General features: G+C 64.5%; 1 protein-coding gene across 2 annotated transcripts; it reads left to right on the top strand.

Moving 5' to 3' along the window:
* Window positions 1–347: 347 nt before the first annotated feature.
* On the top strand, window positions 348–22,165 carry ARHGEF16 (Rho guanine nucleotide exchange factor 16). Of its 2 annotated transcripts, none has more exons than XM_019757133.3 (15): window positions 348–657; window positions 6,899–7,502; window positions 9,384–9,429; window positions 10,480–10,649; window positions 12,530–12,586; window positions 13,033–13,193; window positions 15,834–15,986; window positions 16,140–16,269; window positions 17,102–17,176; window positions 17,427–17,519; window positions 17,904–18,055; window positions 19,130–19,318; window positions 20,260–20,333; window positions 20,899–21,000; window positions 21,529–22,165. In XM_019757133.3, the coding sequence occupies exons 2-15, from the start codon at window positions 6,918–6,920 to the stop codon at window positions 21,666–21,668; spliced, it is 2,127 nt and encodes a 708-aa protein (XP_019612692.3). In that variant the 5' UTR covers window positions 348–657; window positions 6,899–6,917; the 3' UTR covers window positions 21,669–22,165. The 2 variants fall into 2 exon arrangements, with proteins under 2 accessions (XP_019612692.3, XP_074190325.2); XM_074334224.2 differs by lacking the exon at window positions 348–657 and adding an exon at window positions 5,000–5,217.
* The last annotated feature ends 932 nt before the right edge of the window (window positions 22,166–23,097 follow it).

Below are 23,097 nucleotides of genomic sequence, written 5' to 3' on the forward strand. Positions count from 1 at the left end.
GCTGACGCTCTTCAAAGAATCCAGAGGCGGGGCTGTTTCTGCAGCAGTGGAGGCCCTGCAAGTCAGATTCCGATACGGCTGGTCAGTTTCCAGGAGGGCTTCCTGGAAGAGGAGGCATTGAAGCAGAGCCTGGGAGAAATGTGAGAGCTGATTCAGGTCGCAGTGAGGGAAGCCCGGACGCCTAGCCCTACACTCCGCAGGCGACGCCCGGCGGCAGCAGTGGGCGGGGCGGGCGGTCCCGCAGCGGGTCGGCGCCGGCTGCGGACTCCGGCCCGAACTCCGGAGGCGCGAGCCAACTTGGCCGCAGGTCACGTGGGCGCCCAACGGCCAGGTGGGGACGGTGACGCAGGCGGCACGGCCAGGTGTCCCGGGCGCGCCCAGCCGTGCCCTCCCGCCAAGTCTCGGAGCCGCAGCCGCCCGGCCCGCGCCTTGCCCGCCGGGGAGCCCACCTGCGGCCCACCTGGCCCCGCCGAGCGCGCCACCTCCTCCCGCGGGGCCACACAGGAAGTAGGAGGGCGGGGACAGGGAGGGACTGAGCAGCCGGGACCGAGCGCGGGTCCGGAACGGCCGCCCGGCCGGGGCGCGGAGCCTGCAGGCTGGAACGGCCCCACCTCCGCCGCCCGCGCTCGTCGCTTCATCCTCCGCCCCGTGGCGCAGGTAAGCCTGGGGGACAGGTGAGCTTGGGTGGGGACAGGTGAGCGAGATGGGGGGAGGGTAAGTTTCGGGGAGGAGCAGTAACCCGATGGGCGCCTTTCGGCCGTTTCGCTTTTCTCCGCCAGCCCGGCCCGGGGTCCGCGGAACTTGGCGGCCCCTCCTTCCTCCGTGCTGGAGGAGGGGGCTGCGGGAGGGGTCCGAGCCTGAGCCGGATGGATCCTCCCCCGGGCCTCAGGCATCCCGCTGCCACCCCGCCCTCATCCTACACGGAAACTCTCCCGCAGCCGGAGTCGGTTAGACATGAGAACTGAAAGTCTCAGGAAGGAAACCCAGGGCCTTTGAAAGGCTGTCAGGAGTGGGGACAAAACGACCCTCCCAAGCACTCTGCAGAATCTGCTGCCCAAACCTGCTTTGGCCCCAAGAGTTAGCAGACCCAGGAACGAAGACCCCTCCCCTGCCGGGTGGAACTGGTGGGCAGACCCAGTGCAGGCAAGGGTCCTGCTCTGCCTCCAGCTAAGAAGGCTGGGGGCCACTTACTTTCAGACACCTGTCTTGGCTGCCCAGCCTTGGTTTCTGCCTCTGGGAAGCAAGGCTCCCGGCATGGGGGCGGGAGGGGTGGTGACCAAGTGAGAGTCAGTGATGGGAGTGTGTGCTGACCTCCTCATGGACCTGGAGCCCCAGCAGGCCCTGAACCTTCCTTCTGTCCTCCAGGTGAATAGCCTGCACCTCCGAGCATAAGGCACGGGGGCCGCTTGTCGGCGCCTGCAGTCCTGGCTGGGACCAGTGGGAGGGCCCCAACCCTGGGCACTGACACCCCAGTGGTGTAGGGCTGAGGGGTGGGGACCCTGGGTTCAAATCTTGGCTCCGTGCGAACTAAGGCAAATTATGTAAGCCCTCTGGGCCTCAGTTTGCTCACCTGTGAAATGCGAGCGCAGCTGTGTCCTCAGAGATGCTGGCTAGCTGCAGCTAAGGGTCTGTTCTGCAATCTGCCCTGCTGATGCCCACGGCCCCTAGAAGACAGGACCTCTTTGAGGGGTAGACCACAGGCACGGCCCAGGGAGGGGCCAGGCTGGCGGCAGCCTCCCGAGTGCTGCTGGAGGGAGTGGCAGGAGGTGGGGGCTCTTGGGGGCTTCCTGGAAGAAGTAAGGTTTTAAGTCACTTGGACAAAAGTCACCTGGACAATGACATGGAGTGAGCCTCCTCCCTCCTCCCGTCCCCAGCGTCTCTGGTTCCTGGGGGGTCATCTCTGACCCTACATGGCAGGCACTCTTCACCTACCCGTGAGGAAACTGAGGCCCACAGCTGACGCGGCTTGCCGGGGACCCCATGGCTGCTGCCGCTGAACACAGCAACCTGTGTACGTGATCTGATGGGCACAGCTGCTCACCGTGCATCCGGGTCCTGGAATTTTAGTTTCGTTTTCTGGATGGCTGTCAGCTGCTTGTCATCTTCACCCCTGGTAGCTGCCGTGCTCAGGCCACCGGCCATCTGCAAGAGCGTCTTTATTTCTAGTGAGAGTCCCCACCCCTGTCGGATGGGGCCTGGCTCCTCGCCCAGCTCTGCCCCACAGGTCACATTCCCTCTCTACCTGTTTTCTCACCTGTCAGAGAGGACAGCTCCCAGCTTCCCGAAGCTCGGTGAGGCACTGAAGACACGGTGAGCGAGAAAGCACTTGGAGGACAGCTGCTCCTCACCTGTGCAGGCTCCCTGCCAGAGTCAGGGCTCTGATTTCCTGTCCGGGGCTCCGTTGGGGAACACAGTGTGTGCCAGCCAAGCCTGGGCTGGGAGCCGGGTTTATGGGACATCTGGATTCAGAGATGGGATCCAGGACAGGTGTGCGCTGTGGGCTGAGCAAGGTGGTGTGTCTGTGACGTGTGCTGGGGCCTGCAGGTGTCGTAGGAAGGAGGCAGCAAGGGTCGGCTCCGGCCCGGGGAGCTGCCAGGCACCCCCCCCCAGTCGGCTGTGTGTGGGTCTCCCTGGACCCCCCACCATGAAGAGGGAGTCTCCAGTCAGCTAAGCCAGGTCTCTCAGCTCAGCACTGTGGACATTTGTTCCAGACGGTTCCTGTGGGGCCTCCTGTGCTCTGCAAAGTGTGCAGCACACCTGACCCCCGCCCCATGAGACCAGTGGCTCTGCCCCAGTTGTCACCATCAAGAGTGTCTTGACAGACGCAGCTGAGTGTCCTGTCCCCCATGGGCAAAGCTGCTGGGCTGGCCGCCCCCGAGCCTCCCCGGCCACCTTGCCAACAGAGCTGTGTGCTGCGTGCTGCATGGCTTACGCAGCTAAGACCTGCCCCAAATTCCATGTAACTCCACGTCTCGCGCTTGGCTGGTCAGAGTTACCCAAGCACAAGGCCATCATTGTGGGTCGAGTTTGCTGCAGCGAAGACCTGGGTCGGGCAGATAGTGCCAGAAGCCGAGCCCCACCAGGCGGGGTGGGGTCGGCTGGACCTAGAGGCCAGGGTGGAGGGGACAGATGTCCCAAGGATGGAGGTCATGTGGTGTCATAATCCGACGGGCGGTGGGTCCCACATTCCGGGTGTTTTGGGCCCTGGTGGCTGTGAGAGCAGCTGTGACAAGAGCCCCAGGGCCAGGCCAGGAGCCTGCAGGAGAGCAGGAGGGGTGGGGCTGAGCCTGCTGGGGTCCTGGGAAGCTCATCCGTCAGGAAGAACAGGGGAGTAGGGGGGCTGGGCTGCAAGGGGCCCACCATGCCGGGGATGGGCCGCTGCAGCTTAGGACTGGCCGGGTTTTGTGGGGCTGAGGGAAGGCTGTCCAGAGACCTCCCCTAACTCCCCCTGCTGACCCCCAACCCACCGCTCCTCGCTTCCAAGCCCCTAGGACCCCATACCTGACCCCGAATGTGTGCCAGGGACACCAGGGCAGGCTGGTGAGTGGCAAAGGGAAAATTGAATGGCGTGGCTTCCAAGGGCTCAATCGTTGGGGGCCCCTCCTGGCCCACCCTAAGCAGAGCAGCAGAAAGTCACCCAAAAGGTGGCTCGGACCATCTGGAAACCTCTGTGATGCAGCCCTGGAGGTCTCTGCTGACTCAAAGCGAAGTACCCAGGTGGACTAGTTCTTGGCACAGAGTACCAGTGACTCTTAGGGAGGGCGCCGTCCTAGAGCGGAGGGGACCAGAGCAGAACAGGTACCCGTGATACCCGGCATTCACTCATCAGTTTGGAATGTGAGCCCGACTGTTTGTGGGGACGTGAACAGGAAATTGTCCCTGCTCCTGGAGGACCCACAGACTCGTGGGAGAGACAGACAGACAGCACACAGCCCTCAATGCCGTGGGCCTCTCTGGAGGAGCTTACCAGGGCCACCTTTGCTGGGAGCAGACCGACCTCTGTGGCCTGAGTGGTCAGTGCAGTGTCCAGAGTGTCTGGCTTCTCCATAACTGTTGCCCGGACAGCACGGCTGTTATTTGCCCTGGAGGCAGCTGAAAGGAGTCTTGTGCTCTTGTCCCCTTCCCTGTGCTGGCTCCAGGACACCAGACAAGGGCGAGCATCCAGTGAGGACACTGAAGAGATACCTGTGGATCCAAGCAGCAGACACTGAGGCAGGGGGCATCCCAAAGAGCCTGCCAGGCAGTGCGCTCAGGTCTGCACATGTGTGCATGTGTGCCCTGGGCACACGGGCCTTGTGCCAGCACCATGCCCACCTCAACACAAGTGGACAGCCAGGTGCCTGATGGGCTGGTGGAGGCCGAGACAGGAGGAAAAGTGTGGGAGAGTTGGGCCAGGGAACAGAAGGACACTAGTTTGAAAGGAAATAGTGATTGTGTTCAGTGTTGACAGATGTGGCACCCATAAAAAATAACAGGTTGCCCACAGAGCCGTGGGAGCCGGACGGTGAGAACAACAGTACGTGTTTGGCGGGAAGGTTGGAAGGTGACCTCAAGGGAAGACAGATGAAAACAGAGAAGAGGTCCGAGTCAGGAGGTAACCTCAGTGTGTTCATGCTTCTCGGGTTTTCCGGAGGATTAACCAGAGAGGACACACAGGTGAGAGAAGCTACCAGAGAAATAACACTGGAAGCATCTGGACCTAGAAGACACACGTTGGAAGGATGCATGAGTACCAGGCTCAGGGAGTGGGTCTGTTCCCATGAGCGCCAGAGCCCTGGGCGAAAGCTGGGAGACCCGCACCCCCAGCAGGGCTGGGGAGGGCCCCATCATCCAAGGACGGACTCGGATACCTGACCAGAGTGGAAGCTTGGAAGACAAGGGAAGAAGGGGCCTCCCTCTGGAAGAAAATAACCACTAACGGGACTTTAAACTCAGCCACGTTACCAGCCCAGGGGAAGGAGAAGGAAGACCTTTCAAAGATCTACCTTCTGGTCACTTCCTCTGAAGGAGGGACATGCCAGAGCCCGGGAGGGAGGGGAGCAGGACGGAGGAGGGTCTGGACCGCTGGGCGAGCTCCAGCCCGGAAGCAGAGGACAGTCCGGGGAGAGAGTACAGGGTCGCTGCGGGCGCACGGGGCTGCTGTGCTGGCGGTGTGGAGCATGTGATGAAGACATGCCAGCCAGGGATGCTGGAACACGTCCAGGAGGAAAGCCGCGGGTAAACAGGAGGGAATCATTAATGAAGAGAGAGGCGAGGCTCAGGGATTGGGGCCGGGGCCGTCCTGTGAGCTGACACAAACGCCCTCGGGTATCACCCGGCAGGAAGCGGGTGGCTGACGGCCACGGTGGAGAGATCTCAAAACAGCAGGCTTTGCCTTAGTTAGAAATGAGGGGAAACGGGAGCGCGGAGTGGAGACCTGGGGCACAGGGCACGGAGGAGGGCACACCTGTCTGACGACAAATCTCTTAGTGCTGTTGGACTTTGGCACCCGTGTCCAGGTGGTTCTGTGATAAACTGAGCAGTAGAACGAGGGAGACATGGTATTGCCTGCGGTGGCTGCAGCGCTGCGCCCAGAGCACCTGCAGACCCCGGGGCCTGGCTGGGGGTGCCCAGGCCTGTGGGTACGGCCACCCTGCTGAGCACCCCACACCTGGCAGTGGTTCGCCCAACTGGCTCAATCCGGTCACTTGCTCCCCAGAGAAGACTTTGCCCCCTCCTGGGACAGGCCTGGGCTCAGAGGAAGGGGTGAGGAAGAGTCAGGCCTGAGCCCCGATATGGGGACCCCGGAGGGAGAGGAAGGAGGGACGGGGCGGGCGGGAGCTCTATGTGTGGGCACTCGAGGGCACAGTCGTGGAGTCGGCCCTTCCATGCTGCCTGTTCCTTGTAACAATGCAAATGCCTCATGTTTAGGGTGAAAGGACCCACAGGGGTTTCGAGGCTGCAGGCTGCCCACGTGGGTGCACTTTATTTGGCATGCTTACAGATGGAAGTCTGAACCCCGTTTTCCGAGCAGGCCTGGGTAACAGGCAGACAAGTTAACATAGGGGTGGGGATCCGCGAAAGCACAAACCTGCCCAGCCAGCCCCAGGGAGGCCTGGTATGACCGCTGCCATCCTCTGCCTGGTGACTCAGAATGTCCCTAGGAATGCGTGGGCGGTCCTCCTGGTGTGGGGGTGGCCAGGGCTCCTGGGGACAGGGAGGCACAGCCCAGATGCCTTCCTGCGAGGGTTTAGTGGAGAACCTGAGCTGTGTGCTGGGAGAGCTGAGCGGGACCGACAGGGCCAGGCTTTTGGGTGCCCCGCAGATGGTCCCACTGTGCTGCGCTGTAGGCCCGCCCCCCTCAGGGAGGGGCTCCTGGAAGCTCGGAACCTCCCAGGGGAGACCCAGACCCAACATTGGGCACTGAGTGTATGAGGTGGGGTCGGGCTGGGGCGTACCTGGTGGGAAATGGTGCCAAGAGGCTGTGTGACTGATTTTCGCCCAGGTCTGTGGGGCCCCGGGCCCAGGTCCCCTGAGCTACCCACACATACACCCCCAGCATGGGAGTGTGTGACCCCCCCAGAGGTGGCACAGTGGCCTCACACGGCCGGCCGGCCTTGAGTGCAGTCTGCCTGCCCCTGGGCCCTAGAGCTCAGAGAACCAGCCGCCTGGCCTCAGCCTGGGTCCCCACAGGCCTGAGACTGTGCCGACCCTCCCTGCACACCCCAGGCTGACAGTGCTCTGACCTCCCTGGAGAGGCCTGGTGACTGTGGCTGTGCCAGGGCCAGCTCCACGGCAGGCTGCGTGACTGGCCTTCGAGTGCTCAGACCCGAACGCAGGCTCTGGGCAGGGCGGGTGCTGAGAGGGCGGGGCCGGGTGGCCATCTGCGTGCTGCCCTCACTTTTGCCCTGTCACCCAGGACCCTGTGGCCGCCCAGCATGTCCCAGCGGCACTCAGACAGCTCCTTGGAAGAAAAGATGCTGGAATGCCGCTTCCACTCAGAGCTGCAGCTGGATGCCAAGGGGAGCCCAGCACCCAGGCTCCCGATGGTCCGGCGGTCCCTGAGGGTCATGGACAGTGCTACCTCCCAGCCTGATGTCCCAGGTCCCCCACCTCCGACCTCCGAGGACATGGAGCCACAGACGGTCATTCTGAGTACGCAGAGCCCCGCAGCCCTGAAGGTGGGCACGGAGCAGCTGATCCCCCGGAGCCTGGCCGTGTCCAGCAAGGCCAAGGCCCCCGCCCGACACCAGAGCTTCGGGGCAGCCATGCTCAGCAAGGAGGCCGCCCGGCGGGATCCCCGGCTCGTCGCGGCCCCCAGCTTCTCCCTGGACGACATGGACATGGACGTGGGCCCTGGGAGGACGCTGACACGGAACCTGCGTAACCAGTCCTACCGCGCGGCCATGAAGGGCCTGGGGATGCCGGGCAGCCAAGTGGGTCCCGTCCATCTGAGCCCCAAACTCCAGTCTCTGGCCGAGGAGTCCAGCCAGCCTCCTGCTCGGTGCCCGGCCAAAAATAAGGTAGGGGACAACAGGAGGGGGACACGCATTGAGGGGCTTTGGGAGTGCATGGGCAGGGAACATCCTGACCCTGACCACTGCCCTGCAGCTGCCACTTAGTGAGCACCTACTGTGTGCAGGCTCCTGGCAGTCTGTTTAATTAAGCCCGAAGGACTTCATACATTCAACCCATCCCAATGGGCTTGTGAGCCGACTGTGAATGTCCCCATTTTACAGATGAGGCAGCTGAGGCTCAGAAAGATCCTTAGAAAGGACCCCGGACTCTGCTCCCCACTCTCAGACAGTGGGGAGCAGAGCCTGGGGAGGGACCAGTCCCGACAGCAAGCCCTTCTGTCTGAAGAACAGGATGCAATGACTGCTTTGCAGCAGCACCTGACCTGACTCCGTGCCCTGTGGCAGCTCCCGGCTGCCTCTAGCTCAGAAGTCTGACGTCCCCTCTGTGTGCAAACACACCCCCTTCCCTGCCTGGCAGCGGTGTCACCTCAGGGTTCTGTACACAACAGAACAGGCACAGGGCCGGTGGGAAGGGACCCTCTGCACCCACAGTTGCCATCCCAACAGCCTCCTCTGCATAGGGGTCCTGCCCAGACCATGAGCTGTAGCCACGGCCTGGACCCATCGGAATGCTGGCAACCCAGCGTGCAGAGTGATGGGCTGGGGTGGACCTTGGGCAGTGTCCTCAGTTTAAAGACTTCCCCAGCCTGGGAAGTGGAGCACCACCTCCTGCAATGCCTACTTAAGGTGCCAAGACCCCAGAAACTGCCTCAGGACCTCAGCACTCTGCACCCACCCAGGGCCAGGCCTGCAGGGTCCATTCATTCATTCATTCACTGTCGATTCATATATTCAGCAAACATTTCCTGAGCGCTCACACACCCAGTGATGGGGTACAGAGGTGATCCCAGTGGGCAGGCCCCAGGAGAGCTTCCAGGGCAGTGGGGCTGCTCAGGGAACCGGGGGAGCACAGAAGAGGGGCTCCCCAGCAGCACAGGGCTGGCAGCTTGGGGGGGGAGGGGAGGGTTAAAGCAGAGGCATGGAGAAAGGGCAGGTGCCAGGTGGGGGAGGGGCCCAGGCAATGGCCTGTGCCCAGACCTGGAGGCGGGAGGGGTGGGAATGCTGGAGGGACTCAGGGTGCAGGGAGAGCTGGGCCAGGTGCAGCTGGGAGTACCACATATACCAGCTAGGGGACTTTTCAAGCCCCAACTCGTTTGGCGAAACCAGCTCCCACTTTCCTGTAACCAGGCACCTGCAAGGTCAGGAAAAATGGCGTAAATGGCGTATCCCCACCAAGAAGGCAGGCTCTGAGCAGCCACTGGTGGGGCCGGGGTGTGAGGCCCCCGAGAGCCCTGCTCGCCCCCACTCCCCTCTGCGACCCTGCCATCAGCTGCTGGGCCCTCAGACCTGTTTGGGCACTGGACACTAACCCTATTCCTGCCACCTCAGGCCACCCCCTTTGTGGGGTCCTGAGTGCAGCCCAGGCTCCCACCCCAGTGTCTCTTCTCGGTCCTTTTCCTAACCACACCTGTCCTGCCTCGGGCTTCCCTCCAGACCAGTCAGAACACACTTTTCTGAGCACCCCCTCTAAACTAGTTCAAGCCTGCCTCCTCCTCCAGGCAGCCCTTCCAGATTTACCCAGCCCTCGATCACCTGCCCTGCCCGCTCTGAGTCCCCCTGCCACCATGCCCTCCACATCCCTTGTGAAGCCAGCATTTGCTGAGTGCTGTCTGTGTGCCCAGTAGGGCCCACTCCTGCTGGGCATGTCTTCACATGTGGAGGCGTGAGGTCTCGGGGGCCCCCCCCGGGATGGAGGAATCTTTCTAGACCCATACCTGCCCCTCCTCCCTGCTGAGTACTGGTGCTTCTATGTCTCTCATTTGACAGAGAACACTGGGGCGGAAACGTGCACACAAAGGCTCCTTCAAGGATGGTGAGTGTGGCCACAGGAGGCAACCATGGGCTGGGGTGGCCCTCACTGGCTTGTCACTGGGACCAGCTGGGAGAGCGGAGAGGGAGGGGCTGGGTGCAGTGGCACCCAGAACGCGCTAGAGGGCATCCCTCCAGGGACTGGAGGGCCAGGTGGCCATCTGACCATGTGTCTCTGAGGAATCTGGAAAGGTCTACAAGGTTCCCTTTACTCCCTCCTGCACTATCCCAGGGGCAAGGCACAGACACAGCCCCCACACTCGCAGAGCCCCAGCAGATAATTGTCACGTACCCTGTGTGTGCCAGGAGACCAAGGCCCCAGGGGTGCAGACATACCTGCCGTGTACTCTATCTGGGGTCTTCTCAGTCCACTGGAAGCCTGGTGGGGGCTGTGGGCTCAGGAGGGCGTGGGTCATGGCTGGGCTTTGGGAGGGCCCCCAGCAGTGCATTCAGCCTGCAGAGGGGTGCCATTCCACCAGGACCCCACTGGGAGGTTGGGGGTTAGGTACCTGCCCTGCCAGGTGGAGCATGCAGTGGGCATGAGGGGTGGGGCCAGTGAGGCCCAGGAGGGGCTTGGCCCTGGCTTCTGAGGACACCGGGACCCCACCCAGGACAGGCCCTTGCTCCCTGCCAGCCCCTGACCTCTGTGGACAGCCACGGGCCTGGGAGTGAGGAAGTGGCAGGATCCCAGTCTCCTGCCTCAGAGTGAGGTGTGGTGGGGGGGAGGCTGGGGGTGCGGCTGCTAGGGCTCCGAGGCACCCAGCTGTGGCTGGCCTGGGGACACCCCCCACCGCAAGCCGCCTCCCCCAGGCCGGCCAGTGGGCCCCTGCGGTGCTGATTTGTCTTCTCAGCCTGGTCTGAAGGTGCCACATTCTGCTGTGGGATGCCGCCCCTGTCCTGGGCTCACCCGGCACCGCCATGGGAGCCGCCAGCCCGAGGGGAGCCCTGGCTGCCGCTCTCAGGGCCTCCTCAGGAGGACTCGGCCTGCGGGTTCTGGGAGGCCAGGCCCACTCAGAGCCTCCAGGCCTGCAGGTGATATGTCCCCTCTCCCCAGACCCCCGGTTCTACCAGGAGATCCGGGAACGGGGCCTGAACACCAGCCAGGACTCTGACGATGACTTGCTAGATGAGCCCTGCAGCCCCCAGGGGACCCAGAAGGTGGCCGCCCCCATCGTGGTCAAGAACTACCGGCCCCCCCAGATCACCTGGAGCCAGCTCCCGGAGGTAGGACTAGGCTGGTGGGGTAAGGCTCTCCCTGAGCCTGTGGGTGGTGGCCCCACGCAGCTGGCCCAGGTCCTCCCGGTGAGGGGGAGCCTTCCACAGAGCCTTGTCTGCACCCAGCTTGTAGCAGGGTCCCCTGCCCTCTGGGGTAGCTTGGTATTGGTCGCTGGGGGAGAGAGCAGGTAGGGGCACGTGCCATCCATGCGTGTGTGACGGGCGCCCCACAGGTGAGCCCCTAGCCCTCTGCTTCCTGCTCAGAATGACCTGCAGGGACGCCGTTCTCAGGGCCCTGCCCCCAGGAAAGTGCCAGGGGGGCCGTTCTCAGGGCCCTGCCCCCAGGAAAGTGCCAGGGGGGCCGTTCTCAGGGCCCTGCCCCCAGGAAAGTGCCAGGGGGGCCGTTCTCAGGGCCCTGCCCCCAGGAAAGTGCCAGGGGGGCCGTTCTCAGGGCCCTGCCCCCAGGAAAGTGCCAGGGGGGCCGTTCTCAGGGCCCTGCCCCCAGGAAAGTGCCAGGGGGGCCGTTCTCAGGGCCCTGCCCCCAGGAAAGTGCCAGGGGGGCCGTTCTCAGGGCCCTGCCCCCAGGAAAGTGCCAGGGGGGCCCTCATGATGAAGCAGAGGGCTGGGCAGTGGGCATGGGCCTGGGGGCCAGGCTTCGGCCTCCACAGAGTCCTGTGCCACTGCCAAGTGACCCCTCATTTTCCACATCTGGAAATGGGGCCAGTCCCTGCCCTGCAGGGCTATGGGGGACCTGTGGAGAGCACGGCTGGGGTGAGGCCCTGAGACTCTGAGCAAGCCCAGGGGAGGCAGCTGTTGCTACCCCAGGAGGGCACAGCTGGCCACGTGCAGGCAGACTCCTGACCCGTCCCCTGAGAGCCGAGGGATGGGCTGGTCTGCAGGCTGTGGGCGAGGCGGGCACTTGGATTCTCCTCTGTCTGCGGTGCAGTGGGGCTCCCTGCTCTGCCCCCGTGGGGGATAAGGGGCTGAGGCACTGTGACTGCCCACCATGCTCCAGGCTATGGGACCCCCAGCAGGGAGGGCGCAGGTTGGGGTGAGGGCAGGTGGGTGGAACGTCAAGAAGTACCTGTTTATTGCCTCCAGGTCAGGGTTGGGGTTTCGGACACTGTGCCCTCAAAATGCTGCCAGAGTTTTGATCCCAGCCCCCTAAGCTGGGGGATCTCGCTAAACCCCTAGGCTAGAGGAAGAGGCATGGGTTTCAGCCCGCTAGCCCACGTGCTGGTAATGGCCTCTGGCCAGCCCGGTAAGGAGGAGGGCAAGAATGGGGTGGCCCTGGGTCCTGCAGAGGGGGCGCCCCGGTGCAAGGGGACAGTCTAGCCTGTCCCGGGGGGCCATGCAGGGACATGTCAGGCATGCTGTGGCTGAGAGCCACACTGCACCCAGGGCAGCCTGGAGGCCACAGGGCCCGAGGGGGTGGGGACCTGGAGTGGGGTACCATGCTGGAACAGTGTCACCCCAACCTCCCACTCAGGGCGCTGACTCCCCTGGCCCAGCGTGTCTGAGCCCTGGCCCTGCCCCCAGCATGCCCTCAGGGACCACTGCGTGGACCTCCCCTCTCTACCCCCGCCTTGGGGCAGCTCTGTGGGAGAGTGCTCCCCTCCCCCACCCCCAGGATTCCCCTCTGGAACCCCATTCTCTTGCTTGGCTGCCTCGGAGCTCTTCGGAGGGGGTGGGCCTGCCTGGGGTGGGGGTTTCCACAGAGAGGAAACCTGGGGGGGCCAGGACCAGGCCAGCTCAGAACCCCACTTCACAGAGCGTAGGAGGGCCGCTCTGCCTGGGCCAGCCCAACTTCTACCCTCCCTGGGCCTCTCTGTCCACACTGGCTCCAGCCGGGCGGAGAAGACAGACTTCCGGGCTTACGTCCCCAACAGGTGGTGGAGTCGGGCATCTTGGACTCGCTGCCAGCTGAGGAGCGCAAGAGGCAGGAGGTGAGGAGCTGGGTGGGGGGCGCAGCCCTGTAGCCAGGCCTCGTGTGGTGCAGGGGGCACTACAGCCATAGTGATGTCCCAGGCCTGACACCAAGATGATGGCTGATGCCCTTGGTGGGACGGGGGCGGCTGCTGTTGTCCCTTCTCGGATGAGGGTGGGAGTCCTTGCCCAGTGTCACAGCTCATAATTGGCTGAGCCAGAGCACAAACCCAGGAGCTGAGCCCATGTCCCCATGGCTGTCCATCTGCCCACCTAGGGCCTACTTGTCCAGGGGGCCCGAATCCCTACCTGCCCACTCACCCAGACCGTATCCCTGTGGCTTTAGCCCCTGTCACAAATGCACCGTGTGCCAGACCCGTGCGGTGGGGTGGCTCGTCCAAACCCCTTTCCAGGCAGGGCCCCGGAGGTCCTGGGGCCGCGCTGGCATCACTGTCCTCTCACCCAGGCCATCTTTGAGATCCTGACGTCCGAGTTCTCGTACCAGCACAGCCTGGGCATCCTGGTCGCCGAGTTCCTGCAGTCCCGAGAGCTGCGGGCCACCATGACCCAGACGGAGCACCACCACCTTTTCTCCAACATCCTGGACGTCCTGAGTGCCAGTCAGAAGTGAGGCGCGTGCACGCCCTCTGCGTGCCTGGGGGGCCGCCTGGCCTGTCAACATGTGACGGTGGCCCAGGCTCTCGGGAGGGTGGGAGGCCAAGTTCTGGGAGACACCTGCTCTGCGACTGTGGACGGCATGTTTGGAGCAGCCGCTGGTGGGAGGGACTGTGAGAAGCTCCCCAGGCCCTAAGGCCACCGAGAGGGACCCTAGGGACAAGGGAGCACTGGGGCTGTGGGCATCCTGCACCCCGCCCCCTGGATACTGAAGGTGGAGCACCTCCCACCGGGCACCGCCTTGCCCGATGGCAGGCACGTTCCCACCAGGACGCCCAGGCCCAGATGGCCAGATGACAAGGTGTGAGGTGCCTCCAGGGCGGCACTATGGGAGATGGCCTCCAGTCACGCCGGGTCGTGTTCCTTCCTGGGGTATCTGGTGCCCAGCCCAGGGCTCCGGTTGCAACCTGGGAGGTGGAGGAGGGGCCAGGAGCGCAGCTGCAGGCTCTCACGGGGCCGTGTGTGTATGTGTGTGCATGTGTGAGTGTGTGCACGTGTGTGGGGCAGCGGGTGCATGTATGTTTACTCCTGTGGAGGGTTCAGTGCAGGTCTGCACTTGTGTGGGCTCAGCCCAAGCTGCCACGGACCCCAGGAGACCCCAGACGTCCTCCCTGAGCCTCAGCATGCCCCCCTTGCAGACTGGGGTGGGTGAGCAAGCTGATGAGGTGACTCAGTGACAGTTTAGTTCATCTCGGCGTCAGACCCGCCCTTGCTGAACCCCACTCACAGTCTGCTGGCTGTGGGCCCTGTGGAAGTTTGGGGAGGGAGAGGGGAGAGCAGGGGCTCTCTTGTCCCTGGAGATGAGGTTTTCTGCAGAGCTTCAGTGACACTCTGACTCGGCGGGGGTTCTGGGGTAGTGGCTTCACCTCCATCCAGCTCTGACCCTTGGCTCCACGTCCCCCAAGCATGGCAGGGCTGAGGGCCTGGGCCAACTGTCACAGGTGTGCTTCTGACCTCCACAAGGCCCCAGGCCGACCACCGCTGTCCCCATGGGACGCTCCAGCCTCTCCCATGCCAAGCCAGGCCTGGCAGCTCTCCGCCATTCACAGCGGCCTTCCCAGATATCAGCTACTTTGGGTCGGTGGCTGAGGGCCGGCCTGAGCCCTTTCTCAGAAACCCACCGGGATGACCGGCCTGGCCTGCCTGTGCTCATGTGTGTGGCCCTGCGTCTAGGCAGCCAGGGCCCTCCCACGCCCTCCTGGGGTTGGGGGGTCCGCGTCTGATCCTGACATACTGTCCCCGTTTGCCCAGCTGCCCACCAGCCAGGGCTGTCAGAAATTCTCACAGGCGTCGTGGTTCCCCATGGCAGATGATTGGGCTGGGGGCCAGTGAGGAGGGCCTGAGGGACCCCTGCCCACCTCCAGGCTGAGGCCCCATCCCCTTCCCTGACACCCTCACTGGCCTTGCCAGGGTAACCAGAGCAAGGCCCCCATCTTCCATGGGGGTGGGGGTCCCACAGATTGATGGGGTTTCCTGTTCTCTCAGGTGGTGCCCGGCCACAGGCCCTGGGTGGGTGGGGCTGATGGTGGGCCCCTCGGTGCCTTCAAAACTGAGGACCGGGGACCTCATCCCACCCCCACCTCACTGTCCCTGCTGGCTTCCCTCCCACACAGGCGGGTGTGTGGTAAGGGCCATGGTAGAGCTGGCCACCCTGGGCCTGGTCACTCCCAGTGAGGGGTGTGGGCCACCTGGCGGTCCCCATGTCAGGACAAGCCCATGCTCAGGACTCTGCTCTCTGCCCTTGAGGGGTCAGCCAGGGTCTTATCTCCAGACGGGGCTGCCGGGGTGGTGGGGGCAGAGGTGGGGGCGGAGGGCGGCGTCACTGGGGAGGGGCTGCAGGGGAGGGGTTTCTCAGAGGGCCAGTGCTCTTGCAGTGGGAGCTCTGCTTTGGCCCGCGCCTGGAGAGCTGATGGGGCCTTGGCTGTGCAGGAGGGAGGCTCAGCTGGCGACACCAGGTGCCATGGCGGGGGTCCAGTAAGGCCCAGCCGAGCCCACAGAGGCTGCTTGTGGGAACAGAACCCAGGGAGGCCCTGGGCCGGCGCCAGCCAAACATTGGCTGCCTTCATCCCCACCGCCCCTGCCGAGGCCCGGGTCATGGATGAGCCTCAGAAGGGGGTCCCAACAGGAACTGGGGGGCTAGCGGTCATCTGCAGGGAGTCTGCTCAGAACCCCCACTCTGAGCTGGGCAGAGGGTACTGGGGCTCTGAGCAGATCCTGGCAGCTCTGACCTAAGTCACAGAGCATCAAGTCAGAGTGACAAGCTCTGTCCTACCTGTCATCATCCCATGATGCCCGCTGCAGTCTGTCCGAGTCTGGCGGGAAGTAGCCTTAGGTTTGGTCATGGGTCTGTGCCCACTCATTTCAGGTTTCAGCAGCTGATCTGTCTGTCCTGGGGTTTGTCCTGGGAGAGCTGTGGCTTTCAGCCCCTGATAGGAGCACTGGCCCATGTCCAGCCCCGTGCCTGCTGTGTTCCTGCGCTCTGAGCTGGCTGTATGCGCATGCGTGTGTGTGTGCGTGTGTGTGTGTGTGTGTGTCTGTCTGCCTGTCTGTGTGTCCCAGGCCCACGGTCCTCGCCACCTCCCCCCCGCACAGGTTCTTCGAGGACCTGGAACAGCGGCACAAGGCACAGGTGTGTGTGGAGGACATCAGCGACATCCTGGAAGAGCATGCTGAGCGACACTTCCACCCCTACATTGCCTACTGCTCCAATGAGGTCTACCAGCAGCGTGCCCTGCAGAAGCTGACGTGAGTAGGGCGTCCGGGGCTCCGGAGAAGCTGGCACCTCAGCTGGGCGTACGTTCCTACTCGCAGCCCGGCTTCTGCAGTTTCTGCCTGATTTCTGTCTGGGCCACCACACCTCTGCTCACAGCCAAGGGCGAACCCTGCTGTCTGTTGCAGAAGCAGCAATGCCACCTTCCGAGAGGTCCTCCGGGACATCGAGAAGCGGCCTGCATGTGGGGGCCTGCCCATGATCTCCTTCCTGATCCTCCCCATGCAGAGGGTCACCCGGCTGCCTCTGCTGACGGACGTGAGTACACAGCCCAGACCCGGCCAGTGGGGAGGGGCAGGAGACGAGCCTCAGCTGCCCTGGTCCCACCTGGGGGCGGGCGTGACTGTATTAGCCGTGGTGACGTGGTCCCAGCATCACTGCTGTTGCCCATAGAACTCTCTCTGCTGGGACCAGTTCCCACATCTTGTGGGTTATCCTTCATGTACCTGATGGTTCACGAGGTTCTTTCACATGGATGCGTCTGACTGGTGTCCCCCAGACCCCGCCACGTTTGTGTCCTGGGCCATGGGCGCCTCCTACCCGGCACCCCTCGGCCAGTTGCCCTGGGTGTGGCGAGGGGCTCACAGGGGCTCCCTGCAGTGGCTAGTGTCTGAGATGCCCGCCCGTGGAGCAGAGAGGCATGTGAGGGTGAAAAGTGCACCCACAGGCACGCACACGCGCACAAACACTGGCGGGAGCCTGGCTCAGCTCCTGGAAGCAGCATGTGCTTGGTGGGTCAGCTGTCCAAGCCAGCTGGGATGTCACACCCTCCAGGGCCCTCTGGGAAGAGTGGAAACAGGCTGCAGGGGGCCTCCGCTGGCTGGACCAATATGGCCAGGGACTGGGTGGGATGGGACCTACGTGGCGCTTGCTCCTGGTTCCCACCCAAGCAGCCTGACCTGGCAGAGCTAGCCGGGGACTGTGTGCCCCAATGGGGCCTGGCAGGAGCCCTCTGGGCACGAGCTCTCGACCTCCCTGTAGCCCCCACCGGGGTCTGGTGTTGGTGAGGGAGCCCCTGCCCCATGCACCCCTAAATGTGGGGTGAAGGAGGGCACTTGGTGCCTTCTCACATCTGGTGTCTTCTCTGCAGACACTCTGCCTGAAGACCCAGGGCCACCCCGAGAGGTACAAGGCTGCCAGCCGAGCGCTGAAGGCCATCAGTAAGGTGAGAGGTGACCCAGCCCCCCACCCCACCTGATGGCAGAGACACTGGGCCAGCTTTTCCTTCTACCAGTGGGGAAAGTGAGGCCCAGGGGAAGTGGGGCTTGCACTCAATTGCTGAGCCTGTGGCAAGGCAGGGACTAGAACAGTCACAGAGCAGGCGCCTTGGGCAGGCCGGGCAGGTGGGGCACGGATACCCTCGGGGCAGGGCATGGCCCACAGCCCAGCCTGCTCTGGGCACACACCCCTTGCAGCTGGTGAAGCAGTGTAACGAGGGGGCCCACAAGATGGAGCGCACGGAGCAGATGTACACGCTGCACACACAGCTGGACTTCAGCAAGGTCAAGGTAGGCAGTCCCGACGGCACCCCCAGGCCCCAGCCGTCCCAGGCACCCTCAGACCACTCCGATGTGCGAGGCTTCCCTAGAGGCCTTTGCTCCTCGGCCCAAGGGAGCGCTCAGTAGGTGAGCAGCGAGCCTGGGCCTGTGGCGGCAGGACGGGCCTGTCCTGGACGCTGAGCCGGCCCTGCACCAGCGCCTGGCACACAGCAGCTGCCCGTGGGCACCTGTCGGCCGGCTGAATGGCCCTTTGAGGCCGGGACGCATTGCTCTCCCTTCCTCCGCCCAGCCCTGGGGACGGCCTGTCACCCAGCTCTCAGGCAGGACCAGTCCCCAGCAGCGGCAGCTCGTCCTTGCCCCACACCCGGGCTCCAGCGTCTCTCTGTCCCCCAGTCCCTCCCGCTGATCTCCGCGTCCCGCTGGCTGCTGAAGCGCGGGGAGGTCTCTGTGGTCGAAGAGGCCGGGCTTTTCCGCAAGCTCGCCAGCCGGCCCACGTGCTACCTGTTCCTGTTCAACGACGTCCTGGTGATCACCAAAAAGAAGAGGTGGGCCCCGCGGGGGGTGCGCGGCTGCATACGTGGCCCCGCCGGGGGGTGCGCGGCTGCATACGTGGCCCCGCGGGGGGTGCCAGGCTGCATACGTGGCCCCGCCGGGGGTGCGCGGCTGCACACGTGGCCCCGCCGGGGGGTGCCAGGCTGCATACGTGGCCCCGCGGGGGGTGCGCGGCTGCATACGTGGCCCCGCCGGGGGTGCCAGGCTGCACACATGGCCCCGCCGGGGGGTGCGCGGCTGCACACATGGCCCCGCGGGGGGTGCGCGGCTGCACACATGGCCCCGCCGGGGGGTGCGCGGCTGCATACGTGGCCCCGCGGGGGGTGCGCGGCTGCACACATGGCCCCGCCGGGGGGTGCGCGGCTGCATACGTGGCCCCGCGGGGGGTGCGCGGCTGCATACATGGCCCCGCCGGGGGGTGCCCAGCTGCACACATGGCCCCGCGGGGGGTGCGCGGCTGCATACGTGGCCCCGCCGGGGGGTGCCAGGCTGCATACGTGGCCCCGCCGGGGGGTGCCAGGCTGCATACGTGGCCCCGCCGGGGGTGCCAGGCTGCACACGTGGCCCCGCCGGGGGGTGCCCGGCTGCACACATGGCCCCGCGGGGGGTGCGCGGCTGCATACGTGGCCCCGCCGGGGGGTGCCAGGCTGCATACATGGCCCCGCCGGGGGGTGGGCAGCAGCTACCACCTCGGGGCCAGGAGGGGCGTGGGGGGAGCTGGCCTAAGCCTCCTCTGACCTCAGAGTTGGGGACACACAACAGAGGCCCCCTCCCAGGCTAGCCTGCCCAAGGCAGTGGCCTGCGCCCCCCTACACTATGACAGACATGCAGCTTCCAGAAGGTGTTCAGTGCCACCCCCCCACCCCACCCCTCCCCCCATGACCCACCACCTGGCCTCCAGGAACTGGACGTTCATGGCCTCTGTTCTCTGGGTTGGGGCAGATGGGGAGGTAGCTCTGGGGAGCGTCCTTCCGGCTGCCTGACTGACGGCTGCTGGGGGCCTGGGTGGATGGGGGTACCCCGGCTGCCCACACCCCTGCAGCATCGGGCCACCCCATCTCCCGCAGTGAGGACAGCTTTGTGGTCCAGGACTACGCCCAGGTGGACCACATCCAGGTCCAGAAGATGGAGGCCTCGGAGCTCCCTCTGCCGGGGGGCGGCAACCGCAGCTCCTGCGTCCCGCACCCCTTCCAGGTGACCCTGCTCCACAATAGTGAGGGCCGCCAGGAGAAGATCCTGCTGTCTTCTGACTCTGCGTAAGTCCAGCAGGGCTCCCCGGAGGGGGCAGCTCTGTGAACACCATGATGACAGGATTCCTGCCACCTGTGTCCCTGACCACTGTTAAGTGCAGGGGCTGGGGACAGCCATGTCCCCACCAAGTTCACATTCCCGGGAGGTGGGGCACACCGGCCACACAATGAGCAGATGAACCATCCCAGGTGTCAGAGGCCTGAGGCCTAAGGAGAAAGACAAGGCAGGGAGCCCTGGGTGGGGGCCGGTGAGGGAGCCTCGTCGGCAAGGTGACGGGGAGCCGTGTTCTGGCACAGGCCGGCGGTGCAAAGGCCCTGGGGCAGGAGGGCCCTGGCACGGACCAGCCAGGACAGTGGGGTTGGCACACGGTGGGTGGGGTGAGGTCAGGAGGGTGGGGGCGGCCAGCACACAGAAAGGCACTGGCACTGCGGCTCCTCAGCAGGTGAGGGAGGGGACAAGGGGCATAGCCTCCTGCTCCTTACAGCACAGCCCCCTCTCCAGGTGGGAAGCTGAGGCCTATGTGTCAAACAGCCAACTGACAAAAGGCAGGGGCTCGGGGCCCAACGCCGGGAAATGGGGTGGCTGGGGTCTGGGGTACAGCTGCCCCCCAACTCTGACCCTGGGCAGTTGTGACTCAGGCCCAGCCTGCCTGCCCCTCCATGTCCTATGACTTCCCACACCGCGACCCCCAGTGCAGCGCGTAGGGGAGGCCCAGGAAGGATGCCTGCTCGTGGCCGGGCTCATGAAAGAGCACCCAGGCAGTGTGAGCCTTCGTCACCACGCTTGTCCCAGCCTGAAGGCTGCGTGGGGACGCTCAGACCCCCACAGGAGGCTGTGTGACCCCCCATTTTCCCACTGTGCCATGTTGGGGGCAGGGGGCTTGAAGTGAAAGCCAGCAGGTTGGCAGGGTGGGCCTCAGGGGCCCGCTCACGCTCTCTGCCCCCAGGAGTGACCAGGCCCGCTGGATCACAGCACTCACGCACAAGGAGCGGCAGGAGCGAGGCCCTCCCAACAAGGGAGGTGAGCATTCACCCCACAGAAAGGGCCCGAGCCCCTTCCCGGCCCTGGTGGGGGAGAGTCTGGGCCTGGAGGGGGAGGTTCCATCCATCCCTCTGTCCACCCCACAGCCTGCCCCCCGGGTGACCTGCCCAGGTGAGGGGCCCTAGCCATCTGTACGCACACACCCATTCTCTCAGGGCCTCCCCTCCCTTCAGTGAAGAGAACACTGCCCTGTACCCAGTGGCTGGGGAAACGGGCCAAAGAGCGGGACTGGTTGGCCCAGGCTGGTCACTGCAGTCCCAGCCCTGCCCTGGCCCCTGGAAGCTGGGAGTGCCCTCTGCTGGCACTGGACACTTTGGCCCTGAAAGCAGGCCTGTCTTGGGATCTTTGGAGGAGCCCAGCTTCAACCAGGGGGAAGCTGCCACGTGTCTGTGTGCTGGGGCCCCCTCAGGCCCCACTGAGACCAGGCCACGTGGGTTGTGTTTGGAGGTGGGCCCTGCCCAAGCCGGGCTGCAGAACTCTCGACCCACCCCCTCCCTGGGAGGCCAGTCCTGCTGCTGACACCCGCCTCTCTCCACACCCCCAGACCTGCTCCAGGTGGAGGTCACCAAGGCCTACCTGGCCAAGCAGGTGGATGAGATCACGCTGCAGCAGGCAGATGTGGTCCTGGTCTTGCAGCAGGAAGACGGTGAGCGTACTGGGGGGGCAGGGGGGCGGTGCTGAGTGAGTGTGGGGGCCCCAGCGAGGGTCTGGAGCACACTGGCCTGGGCAGCTGACCCTGGCCCTCTCGCCCCGGAAGCAGTTAGCACACATGCTCGCGGTGGGCCTGACCGCAAGGCCCATGCAGCATCCTTTCAAGGATATGTTCAGATGTCCCCAAGTTGCAGGATCTAAAGCAAGTGCATTGTCACTCTGTGTCCTAAGTGGGTGGAGGTGATTCTGCTCCTCCTGGGGACCCCACAGGTGCCCACACAGGGCGGGCGAAGCTGGTTAGAGTGAGCTCAGCCCCCAGTGCCCGTCTCAGGGCTGAGCACCTAACCAGGTGGTCACGTGACCTTGAGCAAGGCCCGCTTGGCGGGAAGTGGGGGTGGTCAGCCTGACGGGATGCCAGGCCCTGGCGTCCTCTGCAACAGCAGCTCAGAGGTCTGGGGGTGCTGCCGTCGGGGCCTCCGTGGTGCCCGAGACCCTGCCCTCACCTGCCCCCGTCTGGGTCCAGGATGGCTGTACGGCGAGAGACTGCGGGACGGAGACATGGGCTGGTTCCCCGAGGAATTTGCCCGGAGCATCACCAACCGAGTGGCTGTGGAAGGCAATGTGCGCAGGATGGAGCGTCTGCGGGTGGAGACGGACGTGTAGCCGCTCTGCCCGGCACCTCGAGAGGCAGCTTCAGTCCACACAGCAGCACGTGGCCGAACCGGGCTCCAGGGATAGGCTCGTCCCAGGAGCCTGAACCGTCCTGGAGCTCCCCAAGGCCCCATGGGCCCCAGTGATGACTCCAGACACTTCGGGGGGAAGGTGACACTTGCCCCCCTCCCGAGGGAGCACCCTCACAGGACCACAGCAGCCCTAGCCCTGGCCGAGTCCCTGGGAGGAGCCAGCCAGCCCTGCTCACTGGCCCCGCCCCACCCCTTCTGTGTGCCCACAGGACGGTCGTGCCACGCGAGGTGGGGTAGAGGGTGGCCCTGAGCACAGGCCGTCTCCCTTCTGCGCCTCTCGCCCGTGTGGGACAAGAAGGGCCTTGAGTTCCCAGGGCTGCCCCCCACTTCCTGGGAGGAGGGCCGGCTAGAGGGGGGTGACCCTGTAATTGTGACTGAGGTTTCCGGCGGCATTAAAGTATTTCTAGAACTCCTGGATTTTTATAGCAAATCTGAGTCCAGGCAAAGGCCACATGAGTCCCCAAGAGGCTCCCCAAGGTACCTGGGTTGGGACTGGCCCGTGTGGTCACCGTGCTGGGGCCAGTCCATTGTCTGGGACCCCATTCACGGTCACTCCTGGCTCTCCCTGGGCCCTGGCCTGTCCACCTGGTACATCACAGGCAAGGCCAGTGAATCTGGGGGCTCGAGGACACAGCAGAGCCTGTGGGGACCCCTCTGGGGTGTCCTCACAGCCTCAACTCCCAGACCTCTGCTCCCCTAGGAGGGAGCACATGCAGGTGGGGAAGGCAGGCCGACCTCTGGGCTGGGAAGGTCCTGCTGGGGGGTTGGGGGGAAATGGTTTTTCCGGGGGTAGAGGGGTGTTGTTGGCTGCCTGGCCAGGCTCAAGGACCAGTCCACTCCCCTGGGAAGCCCCCCGACAATACTCCTGATGCCCATCCTGTGCCCCTCAGCTGGGGTGGAGGCTGCCAGCTTTGTATGAAAGCCAGGGATGCAGCTCCCCTGCCCAGAAGTGGGTGTTTGGGGGGGGTTTGGACCAGGTGGTAGACGGAGTTCAGCACCAGGAGGGTGGGGCCTCTCCTCCCGACTGGCCTCCATCGTGACCTCTGGGCCAGGCCTAGGTCAGAGCCCAAGCAGGGCTGTCCTGGGCAGGAGCTTTGGGGGGTGGGGAGGCCAAGCCAGGGAGAGGTGTGGTCTGGGGGGGTCAGGCCCAGCCCCTCACTTCCTGGATAGGTGGAAATCTGGGGCCTTGATTTCCCCACCCGTGAGCTGGGCTTGCTCCCTGCTTTTCCTGGAGTGCTGTGGGGACAAGCTGGCGGCCAGCGTGTGTGCAGCTGTGTGTGCGCAATAGGTGGGGACCAGTGGGCAGCATCGTTGTAGGAGCCCACCTGCTGGCTCTCAGTGCTGACCCC

The sequence above is a fragment of the Rhinolophus sinicus genome, chromosome 14 (assembly GCF_057876585.1).
Source record: "Rhinolophus sinicus isolate RSI-liver-muscle chromosome 14, RSI-T2T, whole genome shotgun sequence".
NCBI lineage: Eukaryota > Metazoa > Chordata > Mammalia > Chiroptera > Rhinolophidae > Rhinolophus > Rhinolophus sinicus.

What these genes read in the sequence shown, in the direction of transcription:
- ARHGEF16 (XM_074334224.2), top strand. Translation starts at nt 5,015, where the DNA reads ATGCCAGAGCCCGGGAGGGAGGGGAGCAGGACGGAGGAGGGTCTGGAC. An exon ending in GTCCAGGAGGAAAGCCGCGG is followed by an intron (nt 5,218 to 6,898) that starts GTAAACAGGAGG and finishes CCTGTCACCCAG; the next exon opens with GACCCTGTGGCCGCCCAGCA. An exon ending in CAAAGGCTCCTTCAAGGATG is followed by an intron (nt 9,430 to 10,479) that starts GTGAGTGTGGCC and finishes CCCTCTCCCCAG; the next exon opens with ACCCCCGGTTCTACCAGGAG.